The 19,315-nt window shown below is 37.6% G+C and overlaps 2 protein-coding genes across 3 annotated transcripts in view; one reads left to right on the top strand and one right to left on the bottom strand.

Annotated features, from left to right (window-relative positions):
- The window catches only part of LOC114666753 (zinc finger protein 721-like), a 207,283-nt gene that overhangs the window by 26,311 nt on the left and 161,657 nt on the right, over nucleotides 1–19,315 (top strand). The window lies entirely within an intron of this gene.
- Nucleotides 3,410–19,055, bottom strand: LOC114666188 (zinc finger protein 501-like). 2 transcript variants are annotated; one of them, XM_028820960.2, is made up of 2 exons: nucleotides 18,475–19,055; nucleotides 3,410–7,182 (listed from the first exon to the last, which is right to left on the bottom strand). In XM_028820960.2, exons 1-2 carry the CDS (start codon nucleotides 18,998–19,000, stop codon nucleotides 5,852–5,854), a joined length of 1,857 nt encoding a protein of 618 aa, XP_028676793.1. In that variant the 5' UTR covers nucleotides 19,001–19,055; the 3' UTR covers nucleotides 3,410–5,851. The 2 variants fall into 2 exon arrangements, with proteins under 2 accessions (XP_028676793.1, XP_051781548.1); XM_051925588.1 differs by lacking the exon at nucleotides 18,475–19,055 and adding an exon at nucleotides 9,666–9,741.

Genomic DNA, 19,315 nt, shown 5'->3' with positions numbered 1-19,315 from the left:
TATACTGCACTAGCCATCCTCCGCAGCTCCGCCGGCTTATTAGTGAAACAGGACAGTGAGGAGGACCCTGCCTGACATCACTCTTCCCCCTCCCCTCAGCCCACAGCCTCTGTTTTGGATTAGCATGAAAATATTGCTCCTGAAAGTGAACTATGATTCTCAGCACGATGAGAGAAGTCACAAAATCAATCGGAATGTTCAAGAAAATTACTGAAAAAAACCCGATCTAAATCCATTAAGTAATTCTCTCGTTCACTCACTAAGTGGAGGTAAGGTGCTCGCCTCGGCAGACGCGTGAGTGAGGAGGGCCCCGTCCCCTCCCCTCGGCCACCTGTGTGTGTCTCGGATTCATGCAAATAAATCAGTACTGCAAGCGAACTTTGATACATAGCGCGATGAGAGGAGTTGCAAAATCAACTGGAATGTTCAAGCAAAGTCTAGTAATTTCGTTAAGTAGTTCTCTTACATACAGACATTGGATTTTATATATATATAGAAAGATGTACTCCCAAACCTGTAACCTGGTCCTGGTGAAAAATTTGATTTCAGACTTCCTAATCCAAACTGCACAGCTCTCTCTATAATTTCCATATCACTAAGTATCTCTTTTTTATTCTCTGTAACAGCTGGGAGATTATCAACTTCTTCATACGTGTAAACCACAGAAAAAAAACAAGTTTAGTGCATTTGCTGTTTCACTTTCTGTATACTGTTGCTCAACTTTACCCTTTTTAATACTCTGCACCCTCTCCTTAACAGTTCTTATACGATTAAAACGCTGAAAGAATCTCCATGGGTTATCTTTCTTTTCCTCAACTGTTTCTGCATTTAAAAGCTTATTCCAGCTTATGCTTTTTAGACTTTGCTGCACCTATTCAAAGTATGCTCTATTAAGTTTAAACCTTATAATAGTTTTAGTATTTGCATAAGTTCTTTGCCCGAAACATTCTGAAATACATTTACAAATGGGCTGGCAGAGTGGTTTTTACTTATTCCTCACACATTTAGGAAACCAGGGTCAAATTCAAACCCATCTACCGTCTGTTATCTTCATATCCATGTGGCCTTTTTGGCGATTACATTCTTTTCCCCACATCCCAATATAAAGAGAATCAGGTCGACTGACAACTCTAAACTGGACAAAAATATCTTGAAAGTGCTTGACCATAATCTAAAAGAGACTGGCAGCACTTTGGAAAATTTAAGAAACATCAGAGATGCACAAGGATAAACCATTGAAAATGAGAAGGAAATAACAAAAGAACTAAATACATATTTAAGAGAAATATTCATAAAGAAAGAAAGATATGGAAGGCTTCAGGTAGAAGCAAAAAACAGCTCCGAGTTCCAAGATTTTAAAATAGTAAAGTCAGATATGCTTCAGGTCCTCAATACTTTGCAGATCAATAAAACCTCCAGACCTTATGGGGTTTTACCAGTTGTACTGAAAGTAAAGAAAGACTTCACTTATAAACCCTTAAGTAAATCTGAGTAGTCACTTCAGAAAGGAGACGTACCAGAGGACTGGAAAGTTACAAATGTGACGGAAGACAAAATGGATCCTAGTAATTACAGACCAATAAGTCTTACTTCTGTGCCATATAAAATTATAGAAACTATAATAAGAAATAAATTAGAAAAGTATCTATATGAAAATAACATACTAAATAACAGCCAGCTTAGGTTTATAAGAGCAAGATCTTGACAAACCAGTTTGAACAAGCAATAGTTGACAAAAGCAAAGTATACAACATAATTTCAAAAAGCATTCGATACAGTCATCCTACATCAAAGATTAATTTTGAAACTAGAAGTCCTGGACACCAGAGGTAATCCACAAAACTGGATCTCAAATCGATTAACCATCAGGAGACAAAGAGTACAGATAAAAGGACAACAGAGTGAGGTCATCAATTGTATCCTTCAGGAGTCTATCCTACTATTAATGACGTTGATTCTGGTGTAGTCAGTAAACTTGTCAGATCTACATGACACTACAATTGGTGGAATGGCAGACACTGAGATGATGGCAGAAAAAACATAAAAAAGACCTAGATAACCTTCAGAACTGGACGAACACCTGGAATATGAAGGTTCAAGTAGAAAAGTGCAAACTGCTACATGTATGCAAAAGGAACATCAGTTATAAATACAAGACCCTGAGCTTTGCAATTTCGTCTATCTGTATACTTGTATATGGTTGAGATGACAATAAAGTTCACTTTGACTTTAAAGATGGGAGACACTGACCTACAGGAAGCAACCTCTGAAAAGGATTTTTTGGTTTATATTGACTCAACATTTTCATCATCTTAGCAATGTGCAGAAATAATTAAAACGGAAAATAAAATATTAGGTTATATCATAAAAACTGTTGAATATAAACCAAGGAACGTGATGCTTAGGCTATGTAATGAACTAGTGACACTACATGTAGAGTATTGTGTGCAGTTCTAGTTACCACCCCACAAAAAAGACACTTGAAGCTGTGCAGTGGAAAGCAACCAAGTGTATCCCAGGATTTAAGGACATGTCGTACCATGATGGACTGAAAGAATTAAACTTGTTTAGTCTGGAGCAGAGGAGATTGTGTCGTGACCTTTTCCAGGTCATCAAGATTATCAAAGACATTGATAAAGTAGATAAGAGTAAAATTCTTTTGATTAAATGGCAAAGAGCATACTTAAGGAGAGCAGTGGAAATTAAAGGTAAGTGCATTTATGGCTAAAGCCAAGATGCACAAGATTATAGCAATTTGTAACATAGAATTGAGTCGTGTAGTTGAGGCAGAAACCTTGACAACCTTTTAAGAGTGTCTGGATGAGATATTGGGCCAGCTTAGTTATTAGCTAAACAAACAAGCCTGATGTTCGGAATGGTCTCCTCTTGTTCGCCAGATTTCTTTTAGAACAATTTTGATGACAACAGGCCATTCAGTCCAACAAGCTCGCTAATTCTATTCACTTGGATTCTTCAAGATAACATTGAGATGAGATCTGAGGACTACTAAAGTCCTACTCTCTACCACACTACTTATGTCCAGGGTTGGTTTCAGCTGGGGCAGCCCCCAGCTTACTGTGACAGTAAAAATAAATCAGATGAAGTGGTTCAATAAATTAATGGATTTTGAAATATGTGCAGTGCTTAGGACTTGCAAAAGGAAGTGTGCTGTACATGGAAAAAATGAACCTGAATGTAAAAATGTGCATGAAAAAACTTTACAAAAAATGAAAACCTTATGGGACAAAGTTTGTCATCTATCTAAAAGGTAATTCTACAAAAGAACTGGGGTACAGTACTCTTGTATGTTAGATATCAATTTATGAACTACTAGCTGTGAGATCCATCTGAGACGACTTGAAATCTAAGTAATCAACATAGACCTCAGCATTAACGTTTGCAGTGCACGTGTCTCTGTTATAGGCTACTTGGTAAGGAATTTGTAAAAGCATTCTTAATGTTTGAGATGTGCCATCTATTAGAATGACAAATGCAATGCCTTATATTACAATAAATATTTGTGGTGCGCCATTAGTTGGAATGACAGAGACATATCAATGTGACAGATGTACACTTTTATTAAGGTGGATTTGCCTCTCTTTTACTTGTGTTGCTGCTCTAAACTGACTTGAAAGCTTCATTTGACTGAAGATAATTAAAGCTAACAGTTTTCTTTAGTTTTTAAAACCTGAAATATAACTAAGAAGGCCCGAATATACATTACATGCAAGATTTTATTCACAAAGGCAGCAAAGAAAAAAAAACATACAAGAAACTTTAAAATAGTGTCTGGTCTAATGCATCACTTTAAACTGAAGAAGACGTCTCAATACTACTATCCAATGAGTCTCATGACAGAAGGCAGCACATTTATTGGTACTGCTTCTAAAACCTATCGGGTCTTGGGTTCACAACCTGGCCTGATCACTTTCAACTCTACTTGTTGTCCTCTTCCTTCTTCTAGCTTACTCCTTTTGGGTATTGCGTTGTAAGTGAATTCTGATATGTTTCTGAAGATGACTTCCCCCCGGAGAATTGTTTGGCTCCCTCAGAACAGTGATATGGATTTTCTCCAGCGTGAAATCTGGCGTGGATCTGAGACTTCTCATTATTGAGAATGTTTTTGTCATATTCAAGGTAGCAATATGGCCGGCTTGTCTAATGGGGTTAATTTCTCTAAACCAGTGTGAATTCTCCTGTGTATCTTAAGACTTTGTGGCTAGTGATTCTGTAGGAATCAATCTAAACAGAAATACAGTTCCTCTTGAATATTAACTTCTCCAAAATGGTTTGGCACAGTCAGTCTCAAAACGGGAGTGAATATCATTCAACAGTTATAACATGTTGTTGCTTTACCTTTACAGTTGTTCTCAAAAATTTTCGGCAAAGGCTCATTCAAATAGCTGTATTGTTTGCAGTAAACCCATATGAACAACTCTATAATAAAATAAACTGAATTGAGCTGAATTGATGCCCCCTTTTGTGGTCTGTAGTGGATGATCATAACTGGCATGATGTTAAGATGGTCCTTTCTTTACATTATTCTTGTGGATCCCAACACCGCTAACACAATTTTAAGGGTTTTGTTCCATTTGCTGCATACCTCTGACTGCACTTCACTCCACTCTCATAATGAAATAGCCACTTTGAACTGAAAAATCTATTATCCACACTTTGTCCAGCTATTTAATTTTTTTTTGTTTAATAACTCGGTTTTCTGTCCATTGTGTTTGGTGTGTTCCAAATGACTTACACCTCCTCATTTCCTATTATGAGGTCTGGCATGTGGCTCCAGTGTATCTCTTGAGCTTGTATTTTTGCATGTATTCCAGTGTGTGAATCTGGTAGCTTTCTTGTGTCCTTGGATATATAAACCTTCAGGCATCAAGACCTCATAAACATCAACCACATGCGTGACTGTTACTACATCTGCCTGGCAAAACAAAGACTTCTCTGTTTTTCCTTCGTCCTCCTAATGCCTTAAACCACATTGTGTGCAGACCTCTATCCTGTGCAGCCATAATTAGGTGTTCATCTCTTGGAATTAGTTCACCCCTTATAAGCCATCCATGAATAAGTTCTTGATCTATAAAGGATGGAGCAAGAGGGCTGCATATTTCCCACTGTCTGGACACGTTTCACACATGTAGGAATGTTTCTGTCATGCCTTCGCATTTAGCAAATAGCTGATTAAGCTTTATAATGAAGGTTGTTTTAGGCTTTTTGCTTAATGGTTGAATACTTCCTATACATGTTGGTATTTAGAGTACATGAGGTAATCGTGAAGTCCAATATTTTTGGCATCGATTTCAATCAGGCCGATGCCTCTTGCAGATCCCAGGATGTAAAGCCTTGCAATGCATTGACTCTTATGTATCAGTTGATGTGTGTGCTGTGTTTTACTGTTTAATGGTCCAATTATTGGAGATCATTTTGTGGCCAGTCTACGATTCCATGGAATTATTATTTGCTTTATTGCTTGGATTCTCAGTTCAAATTTCTGATGACACAATCATAATTGTGGTTGAGATTTTCTGTGGATGTTAATTATCAAAAATGAATATTGCATTTTCACACTAATCAAGCCTGGTTGTTACTTGGATATCATTTGACTAATTGTTTTATCAAGTGTAACTGCTCTTCAAGGCGTTGGTTTCTGGAGCTGTGTCATTTCAGGTCAACTACAAAGAAGAGGTGAGTGATTTTGAGCATGTTAAATTCATGACAGACGTTATCAAGGAGGGTGCTTTGTGGGTTTAATCCCAGCCAGAATAAGAGGGGTGACAGAGATTCCCCCCTGGAATATTCCTCTTATTATTTTTACATTTAGCTATCAGTCCTGTATGATTTATTAAAAGAGGGTGGATTTCTTTTCCTCATTGTGAATTCTTGCATGCCTTCGAAGATGGCTACTCGTGGAGAAGTGTTTGCCACAATCAAGACAGCAATATGGTTTTTCTCCAGTGTGAATTGCCGAATGCCTCTGCAGATGGCTAGTGGTGTAGAAACTTTTACCACATTCAAAGCAGCAATATGGTTTCTCTCCAGTATGAATTCTCGTGTGTCTCTGAAGATGGCTACTGGTGGAGAATCGTTTGCCACATTCAAGGCAACAATGTGGTTTCTCTCCAGTATGAGTTCTTGTATGCCTCTGAAGTTGGCTACTACAGAAGAATTGTTTTCCACATTCGAAGCAGCAATATGGCTTCTCTCCATCATGAATTCTTGTGTGCACCCGAAGCCTGCGTTTCTCAGAGAATTGTTTACCACATACAGCACAGCAATATGGCTTTTCGCCAGTGTGAATTCTTGTGTGTTTCTGTAGAGCACTACTGCAGAAGAATCGTTTATCACATTCGGAGCAGCAGTATGGCTTCTCTCCAGTGTGAATTCTTAAGTGATTCTGAAGATCGGTGCTAGTAGTGAATCGCTTAACACACTGGGTACAGCAATATGGCTTCTCTCCAGTGTGAATTCTTTTGTGTGTCTGAAAATTGCTACTGGTTGAGAATTCTTTTCCACATTCAGAACAACAATAAGGCTTTTCCCCAGCGTGAATCCTTTTGTGAGTCTGAAGATGGCCCCTTTGTGAAAATTGTTTCCCACATTCTGCACAGCAAAATGGTCTTTCTCCAGTGTGAATTCTTGTGTGTAACTGAAGACTGCGGCTGTGAGAGAATTCTTTTCCACAGTCAGAACAGCAATATGGTTTCTCTCCAGTGTGAATTCTTTTGTGTATTTTAAGACTGCTGTTGAAAGCGAATCGCTTGCCACAGTCAGAACAGCAATATGGTTTCTCTTCTTTGTGAGTTCTTAAGTGATTCTGAAGGTCTGTACTAGTGGTGAATCTTTTACCGCATTCAGAACAGCAATGTGTTTTCCATTTTAAACAACTGTTTGTTTCTTTGTATTCAGAATTGCATTGTAAAGCTTTCCTCGAATCTTCACAGACATCTAATGATTCTGAATGTGAGCTTTGCACCTCTTGATGAATATTTGTTGTGTTAGTCCTTGTTGGCTTTTCAACAGGTTGACAACTACCCTGTAAAGGATTTGGTATTAAAATCTCTGATGCTGAGTTTGGAATCTTCTTTTTCCCATCATGCAGTGCCTGCTGTGGTTTATGCTGAAGAGAAGGTTGAATAAATGATGGTGGAGAGACAAAGCCACTCAGGTGTAAATCTGCAGAAATACATAAATGCACAATTTTAGGTAAATATCAGATGTGCAGAAAACCTGACAAGAAACAATCGACTAGTGCAGAAATTCTTCTTCTTTTTTTTTTAATTTACAAATTTACAGATTCTCTTCTCTCTGCAACACACACTGGTTTGATTTTAATTCTGAGTGACTGACCCACACAAATGTAATTGTGCTGCACAACTCTCTCCAGTATTTTGTTTCAGTCAAAATGTATAATAGAGTGACTAGTAAGAATGCAAGTAAGAAATTCATTGCACTCTGTACTTGACAATGACAACCCTATAAATTTATAATAAATGCTTGTTCAAAGAACATGAGCTATCCATAAGAAGCAAAATCAAACGCTACAAAAACATGCTTGTGAAAAGTCAGTGAGATTGTCAAGTTGGCTTTCTATAACAAAAACTCACATTTTGATGAGAACCAATCATGTGCTTTTACAGAAGAAATATTAATAAGAGTTGGTAATGGATTATGAACAACACAATTTATATTGATCCCAGTTTGTTACATATCAAACAGTCTGACGTCGATCATGTCACTGAAGTTTACTTTCATTATAGCTCTCAAAAAGTATTAGTTGCAAAAGTCAAACCATGCTATGATGGTACAGTGCTTTGTCAAAAGAACAGACCACCCTGGCCCACCAGTGAAAGCTCAGGCTTAGATCCAGATCAGGTCAGAAATGGACTGGAGGAACTCATACACCAAAAGATTGAAACTGTCGTGACTGCTAGCCTGGGAAATTTGAAAACACAAGATTAAAGACATCAGTTAAAACCATAAAGACAAGTCCACTTTTAAGTGCTGCACAAAATAATTGAAATTTGTAACTTTTACTAAGTATGAAACTGACAAAAGGGAATTAAAATATAATTTGAAATAAGGAAGTATTACTTATGCTGAGAAATGCAAAGTTAATCCAAATGTTTTAATGATTATCAGACATAAAAGGAAACTATCTTAAGAAGGAGGAGTTTCTTTTTGACTCTTTTGAGCAGAAATTCTAAATAAAAATATAATGAGATTTGAAAGATATGTATATATTGTTGAAGATTGGGTGTGGGGGGGGGGGGGGGGGGGCTGAATCTGCTTTATCAGTGCTGAATATTATTTTCTTTACTACTTAGGCTCTAACTGTATTATACAGGCTACTAGTTAAAACAGGCAGCAAGCAAAAGTATTATTTCAGATATAATTTGCATTTAAAATTTAATCTTTGAGTTTTAATATACAAGATAAACTTTTTTACATTTATTTGGCCTAGATTATTACATTTTTCTCGTCTCAGAGGTTCAGGTAGAGTGTGGTCAGGGGTTTAACTGAAGGGTTAAACAGGGTTAGAAGTGTTAAATACAGGTCTGTGACACAATGGCCTTCAAGAGGTAAACTAAACTGGATAAAGCCCCATCAGAAGTACCAGAACTACAGTGTAAACCTTATAACTGTATATCTCTCATCCATTAGCCTGGGAAAGAGAGATGGATAACTTAGGTAACTATGAGAATAAAAGGAGAATATCAGGAATGCTTTTCCACAGCACTGTCTATTCAAATGGCTTCTTCGGTCACCAAAACAAACAAAAAGGTGAAGTGAGGTAGGGTTGTGTATCCAGCAGGGGGCGTTAGCTCCCTTGTTGGAATTAGTGCTTTTTTAATTGCGACGTGTTACATAACCCAAAACTATATAGATATAATATAAAAAGGTGATATCCCTCCCTTAGTGATACGGCGGTAAAAAATCACATAGGAGAAATAACTTCACTTTTTTTAATGACGGTTTACGCTGCATTAACAGACGAAGGAAGCCATGACAAGACCTTTAGGAGTGGGGGCCCGATGTGTAGAGTCTGCCATTTTTGCCGTTGCATTGGAAAGATTTTCCGGATCGGATGACATTATCTCCCATCCGTCCGTCAGCTTCAAAGGTGTGCTGGGCAATGTTCCAAAGCTTTATACTCTTTCTCCATGTGAAGGCCCCCACTTAAGTATATAATGCCCATTTCGCAGTTGCCCCTGTCTTGTCTTCTATTGCTTGACTAGCAGTTCTAAATGATGAGCCCTTGTGCTAAATCTGGCTTTGTGTTAGCTGTACATGTGGGTAGAAAGGAAAAGTAGATTTATAAAATATTTGTACAGAGCACAGTGACATATTAAACATATACACTTATTACAGGTTGAAAAAGAACAAAATGGTATACCAAAAAAAAATCAATACAGACAAAACCTTGTAGCCCACCAGCTTATATAGTGCAAGCCACTATTGGAGTTTCTTTGTTTAAAAATATGTCTTATCAATGTATATTTTTGGGGTAAATGAACGTATTCCACAAAAGTGAAAACATGCTGCTTTCAAAACTGTAATGCTTGTCTTATAATGTGTATGAAGGCAGAGAAAGGTTGCAACAGACTGTGATGTTCGGCCAGAGTGGCCCCCCATTCCATCAGATTAAGATCACTAACCTATCACTGTGAAGTAGATGCTGTTTTGGATCTTCATGTTAACACATTTCAAATGTATTGTCCTGTCCATTCTGTCAAGTCCTGCTGTGATGGGCTAACAGTGAACAGGAAAGAACTTTAAATCTGGAGATAAGGGGCATATACTAACTAGAAGGTTTGCTTCTGTTGTAAAGAGAAAAATGAAGGGTCTTAAAAGTGATGCATAAATATACACTGTTATCTCCTTGTATCCTGTCTGCTCCTCTGTGTTGTTGAAACTACAGAAAACAAACTGATGACACTTACTGCATGGGACATCTGGGTAATTGCACTTGTGACTATTTCAAATGAACCACTGTCATTACCCCTAGTTCTACTCAAATTTTGATGTGGTATAGACTGGCTTCTTCAAAGAAGTTCATCCTGTTGAATGATTTCAATGTGTGATGTAGCAACACTGGCAAGGAAGATATGGACAAGACCAATTCCAAAAGCATCCTCTCTTTTGAGAACTGCATGGAGCCACAACTGTCCTTAGAAAGATGACTCAGTTCTCTCATGCCACATGCACACACAGCAGAAAACACAATTTCAGTCCTGCATGGGGAATTGCACAACTCAAACAAACTGCAAAGCATCAACAAATTAGTACTAAACACAAATAAACATAACCAATCTCCAACTAACAAAACCAAATATAATCCTATCTAACCTCGAGTCCACTATTAAATAAACTGGATTCTCTGTAGCTGTCTTGCTGGATTCCCAGCCAACTGTGACTTCATTAAGCTTCAGTATCTGGCCAGTAAACATGGAATAATATGCGCAAGACCTGTGGCTGAAACTAACAGCAGAAACTTACAGCTTACAGGATCCTCATTGCTGAGGACTTGAATAGCTGGACAAGGCTAAGGGGACGCCAATGTAACACCAGGCTGCGGCATATAGATGGTCATTTCCGGACAATGTGACTGGACCGCATGTCTGCCTGAGGGTTTGCCAAACCAGGATCCCGAGTTGTTTCGATGTGTAGTGGGTGCGACAACACGCTGTACTAGTGCATGCTCCCCAACCTGACCAGACCTGATTGCTGGCTAACTAACAGAACATTGGTTTACCTATCAATGCTTCACTTCTGAATTTTACAAACAGGGCTGAATTAGAAATGGATCAATCCATGTCAAATTAACCAATGGCTCACGCACTTTGGATTCAAACAATTCTGCAAAAATTACCAGGTGTACCCATGTTAGTCAAGAGACACCCTGTAAAAATTTTTTGATGTAAGATCAATACTTTCCCATTTACAATTTACTGAATGTGTGTGTGGGGGTGGGGGGTTATCTAGCCTCATTTTATTATCAAATGCACAAGTCCATAGCTCAAGAACTAAACCACTGATCAGGCTCAGACTGCACGCTGGTACATTAATTGGTATAGTATGTGACGAAATTAAAACATTTAGTCCAGTTGACCCTGCATGGTCAAAGCAGCCCCTTCAAATTGACCAAAATTGTATTTGAGTTTTTTGCTTAGCTATGTTCAGGCAGCTCAGACATTTGATTTTTTTTTTTCTTATTCAGGTACCTATATGGACTTTCTGAAAATGCAATAAACAGAAAAATAACTGTATCAGGGTTTGAACAGCCAATCACTCAAATCCAAAAAAATCATTTTGGATTTCATTTTCAGAGCATCCTTATAGCATGTGCAGATCATTTTAAAAATATTTTTCATTCATTCTGCATCGTCCCATTGTTCTTTCATTTTCAAAACTCACATCTTACTTTTCTTTTCCAAATCTTTCATATTTACTGTCCATCCTAAACATAGGCTGAATGTGCGATGTGTCAATAATGGTTCTCATTGAGTTTTCAATCAGTAAACTGTCAAAAATGTCAAACTTTTTTTCTTTTCAAATGATAGTATCCTATCTCAAGTTGCTGAACCGAGAATGTGATTCTCCATGGCCAAAAGAGTACCTGGTACTGGAGAACACCACCTACAGAAAATGGCAAACTCAAAGTCAGCCGGGTGTCTGGTGAAAAAAGTCAATTGATTGTCTGAATATTCAGCACTGAAGCAGCAGCTAAGATCCTGTCCTCTCGCCATCACACTCCTGACGGATCAAATGCATCCCTCACATTAGACCAGTGTCCTACTGGAGGCTATGCTGGGTGCATCTATGATAAAAAATGTTGGGATTGATGTAATTCGTGATGTGAGGAGTGAAGTGGAATCAGACATCCTGATATGTTTCATGCATCCAAACTGTCCTGCACAGTCGTTCAATTGGCCACCTACAGACGATATTTGTTGGGTGCCAGTACAGTGTGTCATTGAACTGCTTAGTGCACCTACAACAGTTAGTGGGAAGCTACAGTACCATCAAAGACACTCTGCACTTCGACTGAAACAGAAATGAAATGATTCACATTCCTGCTGTTGCAATACCAAGATGTTAACATCTTTCGATATAATACGCTACCGTGGCTATTCGTTTGTCTGTCCAGGATTTCAAATCACACTGTAGCTCGCAAACCGTTTGAACTATTGACTTGAAATTTGGTTGACATATACTACTTGACGTCTATTATCTGCTTTTGGGGTAATGATTGATGATTCCTCTTTTTATTGTTTTTTTACAGTTGAATCAACTCTTGGAAGTGGCCAACAGGGCAGCTGTGTGGCGCGTGCGTATGGGCGCCGTTCTCATCTTTACCACCTTCGCCGTCACGTCCCCTACTTCTTGACGCAGATTGAAAACTTAAGTGCTAGCATAAGTGAAAAATGAAAGAAAACGTACTAAGTAACTGCAACACAAACATTGACTTAATCAGTTTTAACATGAAAAGATGCTGACGAAAGAAGAGAAGAAGCGGGCCACTAGGGTGGAGAAAAGAAGAGCTGCTAAGGAAAGAGGATGAGAATTATGAATGCTCAAATCAAGTGTGTTCACTGAACGTTATCATGCAGTGTGCCGTTACTGGTTTCATTATAACTTGTGTTGTATTTAATGAGAAATCAAGCACCTGTTGTTCATGTGTTTTGCTTAATGTGCCTTTGGTAATTTATTGTTTCCATTAATCCTATGCCCAAGTCAGTGATGGAGAACCTGATGATTATCATCACTGATAATTGGAGAATTTAAACCATGTTTAGAATGGAAAATAAAAAAAAAGATTCACATAAGAAAAGTAAGACTTGTTTTTTTGAGAAAGAAAGGAAGATGTAGGATACAGGAAAATAATTTTTAAAATTATGGAAAATTAGACCTAAAATGATTTTTCTCATTTGAGAGGTCTGCTAGTCAAACCCTGATACAGTTTCTTGTTTATTTAAAACCCCTTGAAAAGCCCTGTGTAGATTTTTAAATTGAAAAAAAAAACCCAAAGATATCACCAAGTTTTATCAGTTAGTTAGTTTATCATTTTTTACAAAAATAAGGTCGAAAACAGATCAAAGAGAGAAAGAGAGCTAAGCCAGTAGAGTAAAACTTAAAACTAGTAAAAATAAGTACATAGATGAATTAATAAGTGAATAAAGATAAATGGAGAAGAAAAAGGGTGAGAATCTGTTTCCTCAGTGCTTTAAAAGCTTATTCTAAAATGTTATTGATTAGATCCTGCCAGGTTTTGAAAAAGTTCTGAACAGATCCTCTGAGTGAGAATTAGATTTTTTCCACTTTCAAATAGTATATAACATCAGTGACCCACTGACTTAAAACAGGAGAGTTAGGATTCTTCCAGTTGAGCAACATAAGTCTGCGTGCCAGTAGTGTAGTAAAGGCAATCACAATTTGTTTGTCCTTCCCCACTTTAATCCCATCTGGAAGAACACCAAACACAGCTGTTAATGGGTATGGGGGGATTGTGACACCAAGGCCGTCTGATAGGAATTTAAAGATTTTGGTCCAGAATGATGTTAATTTGGTGCAGGCCCAAAACATGTGGCCCAGTGAGGCTGGAACTTGATTGCAGCGTTTGCAGGTTGGATCTTGCCCTTGAAACATTTTGGACAATTTTAAGTGAGACAAATGTGCTCGATATATCATTTTGAGTTGAATAATTGCATGCTTTGCGCATATGGAGCTCGAGTGAATTCTCTGCATTGCTACTTTCCACTCCTTTTCTGATATGTTGAGTAAGAGATCCTTTTCCCATTGTCCTCTTGGATCTTTGAAAGGGAGGGACTGTAAAATGGTTTTATATATTACGGAGATGCTCTCTGAGTCCTCAAGACTGATCAATATTTTTTCCAGCATCGAGGTAGGTGGGAGGTGAGGAAAATTGGGCAGGTTCTGTTTAACAAAGTTTCTGATTTGAAGGTAGTGCAAGAAATGTGTTGCTAGAAAGTTAAATTTGGAATGTATTTACTCATAGGATGCAAAGACGTTGTCTATTTACAGATCTCTAAGTGATTTAATCCCAAATGTTTTCCAGACATTAAAAACTGCATATGTTTGAGAGGGTGGAAAAAGGTGGTTCTTGTGCAGAGGTGCCACAGATAAAAGCTTCTTTATCTTAAAATACTTCCTACATTGGTTCCAAATTCTGAGTCAGTGAAGCACAATTGGGTTGTTAGTATATTGGCAATAACTTGTATTTATTGAGGTACAAAGCAAAGAATATAAAGAAGTACTGCAGGATTTTATTTCTATTGTGAACCAAGCCTGTGTATGTTCATCTATTTGTGTCCATGTACAGGTTTTTATAGCTTGTATATTTGGTGCCCAGTAATAAAACTGAAAGTTAGGTAGAGCCATGCCACCTTCCCCCTTAGGTCTTTGTAGGGTCGCTCTTTGGATACGTGGATGTTTTGAATTCCAAATAAATGAGGTTATGGTTGAATCTAATTTCTTAAAAAATGATTTAATGATGTATATTGGAATGTTTTGAAATAAAAAGAGAAGCTTAGGAAGGATATTCATCTTAACAACGTTAATTCTTCCTGCTAAAGTGAGGTGGAGGGTTGACCTTCTATGCAAGTCTTGCTTAATTTTTTCCATACAGACAGCAACATTTTGTTGATAAAGAGCTTTATGTATACTGGTGATGTTTACCCCTAGGCATGGGTGTGGAAATCCAACGCCGACTCGTCCGACATGGGTAAATTGACCGTCGGACAAGCGTGTTTTTCTGGTTTCAGTTGTCCGTGGACAAGTGCAATTTTCTGGAGAAAAAAGAATTATATGTGCTGTGCAGGGCACATTTTTGCCACTACTTTCAAATTTTAAACATTTGGGTACATACTTTGTGCGTAAACAGTCTACTTAGGCATATTCTTCATGTCTTCAATATTGTTTACAAAATGACGGCTGATTTTTCAAAGTGGAAGCACTCTTACGGTCTTACACAAGTATTTTACCCTACTATTTACACGCTTGGAGATGTGGTCATTTTTTTTCATGCCGACATTACGATGTAATCTGATGATTTTTCATTATAATCGATAACTTTTATATATGATTGATAAAATTCATTGTTTCTACATAAAAATGCGGTCATTTTACTTACAATGCAAATGTTTTCACCACATAACAAAGCTTGTTAGGCAGTTAATCTTTCCTGAAATTTGCGATTTCGCGTAGGTTGTGATATATTGAGGACTTAAGAAATTTATTGCGTGACAACATCAATTTTAATTAGCTGTCTATAGATCATTTTTGATTAGAGAATTTTTCATATAAACTAGTTGGTTTCGCGCTGTCAGTTTATTAAAAATAAAACATGTCAGCTTCTTTTCAGTCATGAGTGACTCAAGCACTGACTCATCAGTAATAGACCAAGAAGGTATACTACTGAGGTACGTTCATCCAGAAATGTTTGATACTTACACAGCCATGGCTAGCATTGAGAATTTAGAAAATGCCAGAGCAGATGGTGTTGTTGCTGCCATAACAAATGGTTTGTCAAAATGTGGCACTGATATTGAAAAAATTGGAGACAATGACCCAAAGCTTGTGTGCATTAATCTTGATGGTGCAACAGTTAATCTTGGAGCTAAAAATGGTGTTGCCAGAAAGTTCAGTGATTGTGTAAGTAACAAAGTTCTTGTTACACACTGTGTGGCACATAAACTGGAGTTAGGTGTACTTGATGCTGTAAAAGACGTAGGCTATCTGAAAAAGTTTGAAGACACCATTAAGCGCATCTGCAAGTTTTATTCTTTTTCACCAAAGAGACGAAGTGAGCTGCAAAATCTTGTGTCAGTTTTGAATGAAACCTTGCTTATGCATTCAGAAACAAAAGCCATCAGATGGGTATCATCAAAATCCAGAGCACTGAAAGCTGTTGGCCAGGATTTACATGTAACTGTTACCCACATGGAAGACATACTTTCCACATCAAACAAGGCAGATGAACTGGGGCAGGCTAAAGCCATCCTACATGACCTCAAGCAAGTAAAATTTATTAAGTACCTATATCTGATGATGGATGTATTTTATGCTATTACAGCCACCTCAACTCTTTTCCAGAGCAAAAACTTGCTGATATTTGAAGTTAAAGGGCTATTGACACCTTGTACACCAGATTGCATGCCATGACAAAGGAGCCAGGAGAAAGGTTTTATAACCTGTTTGACAAGGAGTCTAGTACATTTGATGGATACTTAAAGCTGTCTGGTGGTTTCAAAGATTTTTGTGAAGACAGAGATGTTCATGATCTCCTGGAAAGCATGGTTCAGTTCATACTTACCAGATTTTCTGACCTTGATAAGCCTTCTGTGTTAGATATGAGGGTGTTTGATTTCAGAATCTGGTCACACACTCTGTCTGAACTGAGCACTTATGGAAACTATGAAATCAAGAATTTGTGTCAGCAGTATAGTGATTTGTTGACTGAGGAGGAAGTTAAACATGCACCATCTGAATGGCAAGCACTTAAAGTGCAGATATCAATGCAAAGGCAGTACCATCCACTTGCTGTCTATACCTCAGTTCTGTAGAGGAAGGAAGAGTCTCTGAAGAATGTTAGTGTGCTGATCTCACTGTTTCTTACAGTTTCTCCTTCCACTGCTTCTTGTGAGAGATTATTCTCCAATATGAATTTAGTAAAGAGTTCTCAAAGAACCTGCCTGACTCAGAAAAACCTTCAAAACCAGATGCGCATTGTTGTTGATGGCAAACCTTTAGAAGAGTTTGACCCACTACCAGCTGTGGAATTCTGGCTGTCATCTGGCAACAGGTACATCACTCATAAAAAACCTGAAAAGTCTTCAGCATCCACTTCTGCAGGACCATCAGTCCAGGAACCATGCAGTTCAGCTCAAGCAGAAATGAACAGCATTCAGCCCATGCTGTCTGAGATGGTAAAGATTCTTGGGGGAGAAGATGTTGCAAGACAAAAGCTGAAGAACATGGCAGAAAATGAATCAGGACAGTGTCCTGTTATGTAACTGTAATATGTGAAACAGAACTAGTGTAGCTATAATGAAGGCATTGTTTATTAGTGAGTTAAAATGATAAGGGAAACTTTTATATAATGTTTTAGAGCAAGATGGCAAAATACTACTCAATGAAAAGAACTTTTTTCAGTTTTAAAATGGAAGGCAGTTTTGGTATCAATAAAAGAGATCAGAAAAAATAAACTATTTTTCACTTTTGTTATTTGTTTATGGGCAAGTGAATTTAACTGGCAGACAAGTGGATTTTCTAAGGTTACTTGTCCATGGACAAGTAGAAAAAAATTTGATTTCCACACCCCTGCCCCTAGGTATTCAAACTGATCTGCTATGATAAAAGGGAAGGTGTCCAATCTAATATTGTATGCTTGAGAATTCACTTGAAAGAGCACACTTTTATTTAAATTAATTCTGAGACCAGAAATCTTTCGAAATTCTATTAGTGCTGTTAGGACTGCAGGCACAGTATTTTGTGGGTCTGATATATACAGTACCATATCATCTGCGTATAGAGACATTTTCTGTTTAAGTCCTTCTCTAGATAATCCCCTTTATCTCATAAGCATTTAGACCAAACATTTTGATTTTGTTGCGTACTATAAAAGTACCAGTAAGCAAAATTTGAGCCTGCTAGGTGGTTTAGTTCTTGAGATATGGTCTTGTGAAACTGATGAAAAAATAAAACTGTGTTAAATTTGACACCCCTCTCCACTCACAAAATTGACTGTATCTTGGAAATTATTGATCTTACATCAAAATCATTTTTATAGGATTTCTACTGGATAACGTGTGCACACTTGCTATTTTTTCAGAAGTTTTTGAAACCAAAGTTCGTGGGATTTCTGGAAAATTGGTTGATTTAATATAGAATGACGCAAATTAATTTTTGTCGTGAATAGGATTACTTAAGGGACTAAGGAATCTGTGAGCAGGCATACTACTTATTATAACAGAAGAAAAAGCTGTGAGTTGCATTGTCACTAAAAATAATGTTGTCTAGGTTGTCAGGTAGGTTTGTATTTCTGACACTTTGGGCTTTAACTTGCAACCTTCCCCACTGCTCTTCTAAAAGTCCTTAAAGTGTCCATCATGGGTAACATCTGTAACAAACCTCATCTATACTTAATATCTGCACACTTCCATTTAAACAGCACTTAGGCTTGCAATTTTCTTTAATTTAATGTTGGTAAACTGTGACAATGCAGTTAAAGGTACCATTTTAGGAGACTAACAAGGAATACATTAGTCTGGGTTGAATTACTTTTCAATTCAAGTCTATGCCATTATGTTACTAAGTTTTAAAAAGAATCTTTTCAGAACAAAATGTAAAAAGTGAATTCCTCAACTTCTTTAAAAAGGAAGATAGAGAGGCCTCATTACATCAGTCTACTCCAGACATCACAATGAGCTTTTATTTTACACGTACCTTCCCCAGAAGAACTTGACCATGATGAGTTTTCAGTTTTATTTATGTCAGTATTAAAAGAGTCAGAGTCCCCGTCAACAGAATGATTCTGCATGGAGCGGAATCCACATGGCGAGATGCCTACTGCAGTAACCTCCTCATCTGGACACACATCCTGAGCGACTGACTCTGATTTAATGAATTCTTCCTTGATACTGTCTACATCTTCATTTTTTGCCAGGTCATTATTTTCAGGATTTGACACAGACTCTTCTTTAACACCTTCTGCCTCCCATCCACAATCCTCCTTTTTAATGACAGGGCTCTCTTCCTGAAGGTGCAGGTATTCCCATTCACAGTCCTCTTCCTTAATAGCCACACTTTTTTTATCCCATGTATTCATGACATGGAGACCCCTGTGTAGTTTGTGATTCCTCACTTCCTCATCATTGTTCGCCTCTTCTGAGTATGCAATTTCACATTTATATTCCATTTTCAGAGGCTGCTGGGCAAATGGACTTTTCTCCTCCATAATGTTGCCATTCATCTACTACTGAAATGGATTTTTTTCTTTTTTTTCTCTGTAAACAAATTAGAGAACAACATATTTAAAAACAGCCAAAAGGCACGGAACACATTTAACTCAGTTTCTTCAGTCTTAACTTGTAGCTCATTATCTGTTGTCTCTGACCATTAATTCTTTAATGGACTTTCTTTATCACTTTTATGTGCTTCTTACAATATGGCAATAAACCATATCTATATCAGACCTCAGAAATATGCTGATTAGTTTAAACATAACCTCTTCCATTACACACGGGGGTCGGGGCTATATAACACAACATGCTGTTAAACGTGTTCA

This window comes from Erpetoichthys calabaricus, chromosome 1 (assembly GCF_900747795.2).
Source record: "Erpetoichthys calabaricus chromosome 1, fErpCal1.3, whole genome shotgun sequence".
Taxonomy (NCBI): Eukaryota; Metazoa; Chordata; class Cladistia; order Polypteriformes; family Polypteridae; genus Erpetoichthys; species Erpetoichthys calabaricus.
The sequence above is the reverse complement of the archived record's forward strand: the minus strand, read 5'-3'. Positions and strand labels throughout refer to the sequence as shown.

Excerpts from the sequence above, each read along its gene's own strand:
- LOC114666188 (XM_028820960.2), bottom strand. The coding sequence starts at position 19,000 with ATGAATGGCAACATTATGGAGGAGAAAAGTCCATTTGCCCAGCAGCCT. Across the intron at positions 7,183-18,474 it reads GTCAAGTTCTTCTGGGGAAG|ATTTACACCTGAGTGGCTTT; the intron begins GTACGTGTAAAA and ends GTATTTCTGCAG.